This window comes from Sphaerodactylus townsendi, unplaced genomic scaffold (genome assembly GCF_021028975.2).
Source record: "Sphaerodactylus townsendi isolate TG3544 unplaced genomic scaffold, MPM_Stown_v2.3 scaffold_1307, whole genome shotgun sequence".
Lineage (NCBI taxonomy): Eukaryota > Metazoa > Chordata > Lepidosauria > Squamata > Sphaerodactylidae > Sphaerodactylus > Sphaerodactylus townsendi.
Window position 1 is genome coordinate 1 of NW_025949856.1, and position 10,862 is coordinate 10,862.

At 49.9% G+C, this 10,862-nt stretch overlaps 1 protein-coding gene across 1 annotated transcript; it reads right to left on the reverse strand.

Moving 5' to 3' along the window:
* Positions 1 to 678: 678 nt before the first annotated feature.
* LOC125424878 (AP-5 complex subunit sigma-1-like) lies at positions 679 to 8,381 on the reverse strand. The gene is made up of 3 exons (XM_048482314.1): positions 8,142 to 8,381; positions 4,200 to 4,388; positions 679 to 1,425 (listed from the first exon to the last, which is right to left on the reverse strand). The coding sequence occupies exons 2-3, from the start codon at positions 4,370 to 4,372 to the stop codon at positions 999 to 1,001; spliced, it is 600 nt and encodes a 199-aa protein (XP_048338271.1). The 5' UTR covers positions 4,373 to 4,388; positions 8,142 to 8,381; the 3' UTR covers positions 679 to 998.
* Positions 8,382 to 10,862: the final 2,481 nt, after the last annotated feature.

Below are 10,862 nucleotides of genomic sequence, written 5' to 3' on the forward strand. Positions count from 1 at the left end.
AGAAGAAGAAGAAGAAGAAGAAGAAGAAGAAGAAGAAGAAGAAGAAGGGGGGAGGAGGAGGAGGAGGAGGAGTTTGGATTTTTATCCCCCCTTTCTCTCCTGCAGGAGACTCAAAGGGGCTGACAATCTCCTTGCCCTTCCCCCCTCACAACAAACACCCTGTGAGGTAGGTGGGGCTGAGAGAGCTCTGAGAAGCTGTGACTAGCCCAAGGTCACCCAGCTGGCGTGTGTGGGAGTGCACAGGCTAATCTGAATTCCCCAGATAAGCCTCCACAGCTCAGGCGGCAGAGCGGGGAATCAAACCCGGTTCCTCCAGATTAGATACACGAGCTCTTAACCTCCTACGCCACTGCTGCTCCCTGCTCTGGAGAAAGACAGCTAGTTTCGAATCCTGTAGCCCCTTAGAGATCAACAAGATTTTGGAGGTATGAGCTTTGGAGAGCCAAAAAATCTCTTGTAGACAGGGGGACTCAGGAGCAACCCATAATGCCAGCCCACCCACTGCTCCCCCCACCCCCACTGGATTGATGCAGTGCAAACCGTGAACTCAGGAGGTGGCTTCAGGCAAGGCACAATTGGTCATTTCCAGCTCTCCCTGCCTGCAGGATTGTTGCAGTCCAATCACACAATGCAGGATATTTCAAACACACAAAAAAATGATGTCAAAATGCCGAAGAGTAGAAGCAATATTTTACCGGCAGGGCAGGGCACACGCAGAAGCAGATCAATATTTGGGTAGGGGAAGGAGGTGCCGTGCATCTCTACCAAAGCATCCTCTCTGGCGCTGAGATTCAGAGGTGTACTGCCTCTGAACGTGGAAGTTCCACTTAGTCACCCTGGCTAGCAGCTGCTCACGGACGCGGCCTCCATGAACCCGTCTAACCCCCTTTTGAAGCCACCCATGCCTGTCGCTACACCCTCCGGCAGCAGACGGCATTTTATTCACGGGTCACACAAGGAGAGAGACCCTTTTTTTGGCCCAATCGATTCCAGCCCTCCTATTTGCCCAGAGCAGCGGCCACCTCCCTCTCCAGACCCCGCGCAAACTGGTCGTTCAGGAAAAGCAGCTGGCCGTGGGGCAGCAACCTGCCGAGGATGACCTCGGTCTTGTCGGCCTTCAGCACCACGTCGCTCCCCGAACTCAACAGCTTGAGGTGCTCCAGCAGCAACTTCACCACCAGCCGCAGGGCGCTCTCGGCCACCATCAGGTTCTCGTGTGGGTCGCAGACCAGAGCAAAGCCCAGGGAGTGGACGCCCAGCCAGAGGACGGTCTTGTCCTCGCAGAAGGGGTCCCCCCGCAGGAGGCGGAAGACCCCCCAGGGAGCATCCTGCAGGGAAACGGAGTCATCTGGCAGCGGGAGGGGGTGGTCGGAGGCCGGCTTCCCAGAGGCCTGTTGAGATAACTTGCACGCCGACTCTGCTTGCCTGAGAAAAGACAAATGGGGAGGGCATATGTGCAGCTGATAGATACGGGGGGGGGGGGGGGGGGGGAGGGTTTCCAGCTCCAGGTTGGGGAATATGCAGAGGTTTTGAAGGTGGAGCCTGGGGAGGGCGGGGTTTGAAAAAGAGAGAGACTTCAATCGGGTAGAAGATCACAAAATCTGCCTTCCAGAGGGGCCATTTTCTCCAGCGGAATTGATCTCTGTTGGCTGGACACTTGTGTACTACCAAATTATGTAGGGTGGTGAGAACCACAAAGGATTGCGAAGAGCTCCAAGCGGACCTTGATAAATTAGGTGAGTGGGCTAAGAAATGGCAAATGCAGTTCAATGTAGCAAAATGTAAAGTGATGCACACAGGGGCAAAAAATCCAAACTTCACATACACACTACAGGAGTCAGTGCTATCAGTCACAGACCAGGAAAGGGATTTGGACGTCTTAGTTGATAGTTCCATGGGAATGTCAACTCAATGCATGGCAGCTGTGAAAAAGGCAAACTCTATGCTGGGGATAATTAGGAAAGGAGTTGAGAATAAAACTGCAAAGATTGTCATGCCCTTATATAAAGCCGTGGTGCGACCACACTTGGAGTCCTGTGTTCAGTTCTGGTCGCCACATCTCAAAAAGGATATCGAGGAGATAGAAAAAGTGCAGAGAAGGGCAACGAGGATGATTGAAGTATTGGAGCACCTTCCTTATGAGGAGAGGCTGCAGCGTTTGGGACTCTTTAGTTTGGAGAGGAGACGGCTGAGGGGGGATATGATTGAAGTCTATAAAATTATGCATGGGGTAGAAAATGTTGACAGAGAGAAATTTTTCTCTCTTTCTCACAATACTAGAACCAGGGGGCATCCATTGAAAATGCTGGTGGGAAGAATTAGGACTAATAAAAGGAAACACTTCTTCACGCAACGTGTGATTGGTGTTTGGAATATGCTGCCACAGGAGGTGGTGATGGCCACTAACCTGGATAGCTTTAAAAAGGGCTTGGACAGATTTATGGAGGAGAAGTCGATCTATGGCTACCAATCTTGATCTGCGTTGATCTCAGATTGCAAATGCCTTAGCAGACCAGGTGCTCAGGAGCAGCAGCAGCAGCAGAAGGCCATTGCTTTCACAGTCTGCATGTGAGCTCCCAAAGGCACCTGGTGGGCCACTGCGAGTAGCAGAGAGCTGGACTAGATGGACTCTGGTCTGATCCATCTGGCTTGTTCTTATGTTCTTATGTTCTTATCTCCTACCACCACCTGAAAACTGGCAGCCCTGAGGGAAGCTGTTAAAGCACGGATCCTCAACGTGGTGCCCATGGGCACATTCCTGGTGCCCACCAAGCGTTTATGAAAAGTGGGACGGAGGGGCCACGTATTGATTGATTTATCTAATTCGATTTGTGTGCCGCCCTCCCCACAAGGGCTCAGAGCGTCTTACATTCGTAAATAACATATAGAGTGCAAACAAACAATTAAAGCAATTTAACAATTAAAACAGCTATTAACAGTTAAAATCCAAATTAAAATAGTTAAGATACATTTAAAACGAAAATCAACTAAAAGCTTAATTTCAAATCAGAGATAGAAGCAGAGCTGGGCTTCTGACTGGCTATGCAGACGATTGCAACCATAGCAGCTTAAGGATCCTCTCTGAGTGCAGGGGCGTAATGCCCATTGGGCAAGGTGGGCAGCTGCCCAGGGCATCACCTTGTGGGGGGCACCAAAAATGCAGGGTTAGTTTTTGGGTATTTTTAGTGGTTTCTGTTTTTGGCCTGCAGGGGGCGCAGTTTTTAGGCTAACGGCACCAGAATTTCAGCGTATCATCAGGAGACTGTCCTTATGCTATCCCCCAAGTTTGGTGAGGTTTGGTTCAAGGAGTCCAAAGTTATGGACTCCCAAAGGGGGTGCCCCCTTCCCCCATTGTTTCCAATGGGAGCTAAGAGGAGATGGGGGCTACACCTTTGAGGGTCCATAACTTTGGCCCCACTGAACCAAACTGCACCAAACCTGGGGGGTAGCATAAGGACAGTCTCCTGATGAGACCCTGAAATTTTGGTGGCGATATGTCTAAGCATGCACCCCCTGCAGGCACCAATGACTTGGTGCAAAAAAAAATTTGGGGCCGTGGTGGGGTGGCCACCCATGGGGGGGGGGGGGCATCCAACTCAGGTTTTGCCCAGGCTCCAGTTTGCCTCGTTACACCCCTGCCTGAGTGTCTGAAAAGGAGCTGCTTCAGCTATTTAGTGGCCAGCCCCACCCCCTGAAGCAACCATTTTGTGACTGTGCCCACCATCTTATGTCAGAATTGCAAACGTACCCACAGTCTCAGGAAGCCTGGGAATTCCTGGGTTAAAGCCCCAGCGTGAAAACCCAGCGTGAATGAATGTTGGTAGAGATTTCAAGAGTTCACAATACGACCAAGAACCCATCTTTAAATTAGAAGAAGAAGAAGAAGAAGTTTGGATTTATATCCCCCCTTTCTCTCCTGTAGGAGACTCAAAGGGGCTGACAATCTCCTTGCCCTTCCCCCTCACAACAAACACCCTGTGGGGTGGGTGGGGCTGAGAGAGCTCCGAGAAGCTGTGACTAGCCCAAGGTCACCCAGCTGGCATGTGCGGGAGTGCACAGGCTAATCTGAATTCCCCAGATAAGTCTTCACAGCTCAGGCGGCAGAGCTGGGAATCAAACCCGGTTCCTCCAGATTAGATACATGAGCTCTTAACCTCCTACGCCACATTCCCTCCCCAGGGCAGCTTTGATTTAGTTACCTTGCCACGGCCAGAATCTGCTCCCTTCTGCACAACCGCTCCTTCTCAACATCCCGGCACCCGCCCTTGTCCAGCCCTTCAGGACTGAAGACCCTTGAATACAGAACTCGGCAGGGCCCTGCCTCATCTCCAGGACGGCAATGAACGGTGTGGATCAAGAACGCATGGACCATGGAGACGGGCCGGTGACTGCAAAAAGAGATGGGAGATCAGGAGAGATGAACAAGGCAGCATCGCAGAGATCAGGCTAAGTCGCATCATTTGAATCCCTGAAGGTCAGGACGCTGTTTCTGAACAGCCCCTCAGCCTCTAGAGCAGTGATGGCGAACCTTTTTGAGACCGAGTGCCCAAATTGCAACCCAAAACCCACTTATTTATCGCAAAGTGCCAACCCGGCCATTTAACCTGAATGCTAAGGTTTTAGTTTAGGGGAAAAAAACGGTTGGCTCCCCCTTCCTCAACCCCACCCGCTCGAGCAGGGGCCAGCCTGCTCTAGCCTCCAGCAAGTCCCACGTGCACTGCTCTGTGCCTCTCTAGCATCTCTGCCTCTTCTGTGCCCCCCCCCCCTCGGGCAGCAGCCACCTGGAGCACAGGCACCAGGCCCGCCATCCGAGTCCTCCCTGCTCACCGCGGTGCACGCACATTGTGCTCAGTGGCCCAGGCCAAGCTAGATGTGTGTGTGTGTGGGGGGGTGATTTTCCACCCCCCACATGATGAACTCTGTGTGCGCGTGCCCACAGAGAGGGCTCCGAGTGCCACCTTTGGCACCCGTGCCATAGGTTTGCCATCACTGCTCTAGAGCTCTTTTTCATGCCGCCGGATCTGCCAGCTGTGGAGCCCAGCAGAGAAACCTGCCAGATCTACACAGAAGCAACAGCAAGGACCTGTTAGTATACTCCTCTGGCACAGCGGGGGGGGGGGGGGGTGTTTCTCAGGTCTCCCTGCCCACGTGCTAGCCTAGAGAGGTGATGTTGGTATGGCAGAGAGGCCTTCTCTGGCAATCACCATATTCACCTAAAGCAATGGGCCAAGCAATTCTAGAAACCTTGGCATGGATAAGGGCCATAAAATATTGGCTGCATATACATTTTCTAGTGGGATCCAATAGCTATATTCCCTCTCTGTTATCAGATCACTTTATTTCAGAATGGTATACTTTGATCTTTAGAAAGGTTGAAGCTATTGGTTTCCCCTTGGAATCACTCCTTATGCTTACAAAGCTGGAAGCCTTCAGACTAGTTAAGAATAGGCTCTTGGATCTTGATTTTCATAATTTGACTCATGCTGACAAGACAACCTGTTCTCCGACTACATTATTAATCCCATGCGAGCGAGGAATTATGGCAGCATATCTTCGTCTGCTGATTAATCCCACCCAGAGGAGAGCCTCGGCTACTGCAAGATGTAATGTGCTGCCATCAGCTCTGTTGGAGGGAAGATTTAAGAATATGGAACGTTCTAAAAGAGTTTGTTCATGTGATGTGACTACGGTTGAAACACTTGACCATTCTCTGTTTCTATGCCCTAAATACAATAAGATACGCATGAAATACATGAATTCCATTTTCTTGCAATGTTCTCAGTGGCATGAGTGTTATAAGATACCCAATCTCCTGAACAGCTCTGATGTGCTCTTTTGTGAAACTGTTGCAAATTTTATACTGGAAATTAGTAATTTTAGCAATTTTAACTGTATTTCTTAACCTTGCTTTATTTTAAAACTTTGTCCCGTTTTATATGCCAATAAAGGCTTAATAAAAGAAAAAAAAACCTAAAGCAATGGTGGCGAACATTTGGCACTCCAGATGTTATGGACTACAATTGGCCATGCTGGCAGGGGCTGATGGGAATTGTAGTCCATAACATCTGGAGTGCCAAAGGTTCGCCACCACGGACCTAAAGAATGGTTTTCCAGTTCTCATGTACACAGCCTACATGTCACGCCAGCATGTTTTCAGTTTCACAGCTTCACAGAAGAATGTGTTCCCAATACGAAACAGTAGCATTGCCGAATGAATACAAGAAGACATCACGGCCTTCTCCAAACACTCCCTCCTGCAACTAACTTACTTTTGGCCACCTTACAGAACTCCATTGTTTCTCAACAACAATGCACCCAAAGGCTGGTCTGATATCTCCCAAAGGTTGTCCAAACCATCCCCTAAGGTTGTCCTGACACCCCCAGAGGTGGATCTTGGCTACAAAGATCCACCTTGTTCCAGTGCCACTGACATCTTTCCGTCTCTGTTGCTTGGCCCAACACGTCGCACCTCCCCCCGTAACCAGACTTCTTCAATTCCTGATCAGGTTATATTGCCCATATACCCCATACCCTATTTCTATTCCAAAATCTATTTTCAAACCTATCTGTATCTTAGGAACTCTGTGTGTGCATGTTTGCTGAATTGAATCAGATGCTTGTGAACCCCTCCCTAAAGATTGTCAAATTTGTATCATATTCCTCTCCGTGGTTTTCCTTCTGAGAGCTAATCTCCATATAATCTGGTATTAAAGATTCCTTTCCCAAGACTCTTACAATTATGCTCTAAGCCAGTGATAGCGAACCTTTTCGAGACCGAGTGCCCAAACTGCAACCCAAAACCCACTTATTTATCGCAAAGTGCCAACATGGCAATTTAACCTGAATACTGAGGCTTCAGTTTAGAAAAAACTGTTGGCTCCGAGGTGTGCGTTACTCAGGAGTAAGCTTGATGGTAGTCGGTGGCTTTGCTTTGAAGCAACCGTGCAACTCTTCCAACGGGTGAATCACGACCCTAGGAGGGTTTACTCAGAAGCAAGCCCCATTGCCAGCAACTGAGCTTACTCCCACGTAAAGGATCGCGCTTTCGTTCTTTGCATGAAAATCAGTGGGGTTTAACAGCGCTTAACAGGGTTCCCTACACTGCTTCCCCAAAACTAGGTCTTAGGTTTAATGCTAATAATCGAGCCCAGCGGCCCAGGCCAGCCTAGATGTGTGGAAGGGGGGCACTCTGTTTGCGCGTGCCCACAGAGAGGGCTCTGAGTGCCACCTCTGGCACCCGTGCCATAGGTTCGCCACCACTGCTCTGAGCTAATTTCCCCACATTATTGAGAGACTATGTCTCCCCAAATGGTCAGGAAATGGATTGCCTTTCAGAGATTTTCTCTCCCTCCTTAGCATTCTATGCAACACTTAACAACACTGATATTCGACACCCTCTCCCCAGCTGCTGGCATTTTTACAAACATCCCTGTTGAAATGCTTAATGGGACTTAGCAAATATTCAGTAAGACGATTGCAAAAAACATCTATGAGCTTGAGCTCCTGAACAGGTCCCAGTCCCATTCCTGGAAATTTGTGCCCCCCCCCCCCCAATTATATTGTCAAAGGCTTTCACGGCTAGAATCAAGTGGGTGTTGTGGGTTTCCGGAGCTGTGTGGCCGTGGTCTGGTAGTTTTTGCTCCTAACGTTTTGCCCACATCTATGGCTGGCATCTTCAGAGGCACATCACAGTAAGATGTGTTTCTCTGTGTAGCACAGTGTGGATAGATTATGTGGTGAGTTGTATGTTTGTGCACCTCACAGGGGAGTAAGGCACATTTGCATGTGCCTGGATGGAGTTCATTTACAGCTGTATTTGCTGTTGCATCGGGCAATTGCATTAATGACTGCATTTGCAACCGCAATGGTAAATGAACTCGACCCTGACAGATGCAAATGTGTCTAACCACCCTGCGAGGTGCACAAAGAACCTCACAATCAATCTGGAAATCATCCCCAGCGCTTCAAAGAAGGGACCAGCTGCACAGGCTTCTTTGAGCTGGACAAGAGGAGTCTTGCTCGGAGCCTTATAAGCCACTTGCCAGGTGCATGCATGCCGCTCTGGTCTGCGGAACCTTCAGCCACCAGATATGCATGCAGATTCCGTGGCCGCTTCCCCAGCGCTGGAGGGTCTCCCTTACCTCCGCTTCCGCCTCCTCTCCGTCCCCGAAACTCGCACTCCTACCCAGGCGTTGGAGAAAAAGAAAAAGCAAACGCCTGGAAACAGTAGAAGGGCTGGGAGAGTAAATAAACTACATGTCCCAGGAAGCTTTGCGCGGCATTGGCGGCCCCTGCCGGCTGGAGGCTTTGCGATGCATTTCGGGAAAGATAGTCTAGTTGAAAAATTGGGGCTCCCTTTTTCCCTGAGGCTTCCTTTCTCCAAAACGCGCGTGCGTGAGTGGAGCTCCGTCCCGGGATTGGCGGAATCAACCAAGCGGGGCGTGGTCCCGCGTCTTGACGGGGCAAAAGAAGATTGTGAACCTGCCTCAGGATTGGTTGGCCGTAGGAAAATGGGCGTGTCCACCGGGGAGCAAGGATGGAAAAACGACGGCTTTGCCCGGCCGCCATTGGCTAAAGGCTTGACCAATGAACTAAGAGGAGCGGTTCTACCTGCGGCCAGGTGTGACACAGCTCAGCTTTGGCTGGAACTCTGACGGTCTTTGTGTTTTCAAGCCAGGTTACAAACCAATGAAGCGGGCAGATGTTGAATCCAGCGGCAATAAGAAATTATATTTAATAAGGGTGCCCAAGGCTTCACCCAAGGCTGGCATTCATCGCCCCAGGGGTGCACCTACTGGAAAGGGTGCCCTCCTCTCAACCCCCCCCCCCCCCGGTCAGATCTTCCCCGTCTTGGAAGAGCCGATCTCCAGCGGCCAGGTCTACCCAGTCCTTTCAACCACAGTTAAGCTATCTGGTCTACCCGCTGCTAAGAAAAATGGGCAGGCAGGACAACCCATTGGTTTTTAATAGTGGGTAGACCAGCCCTCTGAGCAGCAGCTCCTTTGCAAAGGGACTGCTTGGGCACCCCTATGCAAGTAGCACCCATGGCTCACATCCTAGCCAGCCCCACACTAAATACATCAGTGCAAAACCCCTCCACCCTGCCACTCCCAACAAACCACCCTGTTAGGTAGAAGAGCTGGATTTGAATCCAGCGTGGTGTCGTGGTTAAGAGCAGGTGGATTCTAATCTGGAGAACGGGGTTTGATTCCCCACTCCTCCACCTGAGTGGCAGAGGCTTATCTGGAGCACCAGATGCATTTCCGCGCTCCTACATTCCATGTGGGTGACCTTGCCAACTCCCTGCCATTAGAAAACCATCACTTCCAAGAAAAAGAAAGGTATGAATCTGCTAGATTTTTATCTGCTGGGAGGTTTTTTTATGTGCAAAGAAAAGTCGAAGCCAGATTCAGCAGTCGACCACCAGGGGGCTCTGCCACCTCATGTGTAAACCAGGTCCCGGTTTCAGAAATCAATGGGAAATGTGGATTTGGGAAGGAATTTGTAGAAATTGGTGGCATCCGCACCTAATTCCAGGCGCAGGGCATGTATGCAGTTTTCTAACTATCGTATAAATTTATAAGCTGCATTTTAATGGGGTAGGGTTTATTTTTATTAGAGCCATCTTAATTCATATTTATTGTATTTTAAATTGATTGTGCTCTATTTGTACTGTACACTGCCCTGAGCCCTTCGGGGGAGGGCGGTCTATAAACCCAATTAATAATAATAATAATAATAATAATAATAATAATAATCATCATCATCATCATCATCATCATCATCATCATCATCATCATCATCATCATCATCATCATCATCTACATGATTATCGTGTCCTGCATTTTATCCTCACAGTAACCCTGTGAGGTAGGTTAGGCAGAGAATGTGTCTCTGGACCAGTAACCCAGTGAGCACCCATGGCACAAGTGAGGATTTGAACCCGGGTCTTCTAGATCCAAGCCCTACACTTTTGACTATGACACTGTACTGGGTCAGTTGCAGTGAAGGAAGCCAGGTTGCCCGGCTGGGAACTTGAAATCTGATTACAAGCTCCTAACGCCCTTGTTGAAGAACAGGGGTCCCCAAACTACGGCCCGGGCGCCAAATCAGGCCCCCGGAAGACATTTATCCGGCCCGCTGGGCAGAAGCGGATCTCCCCCTTCTCTATCTCCTTTTCCCCAGGTTTACAAACAGCCTCAAGCGCGGGCGACTCGCTGCTCATTCCAAGCGGCCGGAGGTGACCGTACCAATGCGGCAAAGGGGGGAGAGAGAAAGGTGGCAGAGCTTCAGGGCCAGATTGGAAGGGGACCGCGGGGGTGGGGGGCTCGGCCAGGGGCGGGTCGAGGGCGGATGCATGGCGCCCCCCCCCCCCGCGGGCGGCACTTGGTCCGGCCCCCGGCTGGGCTCTGGCCATGCGTGAACTGGCCCCCTGTTTAAAAAGTTTGGGGACCCCTGTTGAAGAATGTATTGTTTCAGAGCTGTGTTATGTTGGGTGGGGAGTTCTCTTGGGACCTTCGTCTTCTGAGGCCGGTGCACCAAGAGTTCACCTGGAGACTTCCTTGACCCCTACAAGGAGAAAGAAATGAACTTGGGGTTGGCAAGCTGGAAAAAAAGGGAAGGGTTATTGTTAGATCTGAACAAGATCTTCTGTTGCATTACTAAGTTACATTACATTATATTATGATTTAATTGCTGTGTTTTAATTTGTACCGGTACTTATTGTACCGTGGTATTATTTGTTATTAGTTGTTGTTGTTGTAAACCGCCCTGAGCCCTCCGAGGGAGGGCGGTCTATTAAGTTCAAATAAATAAATAGATAGATAGATAGATAGATAGATAGATAGATAGATAGATAGATA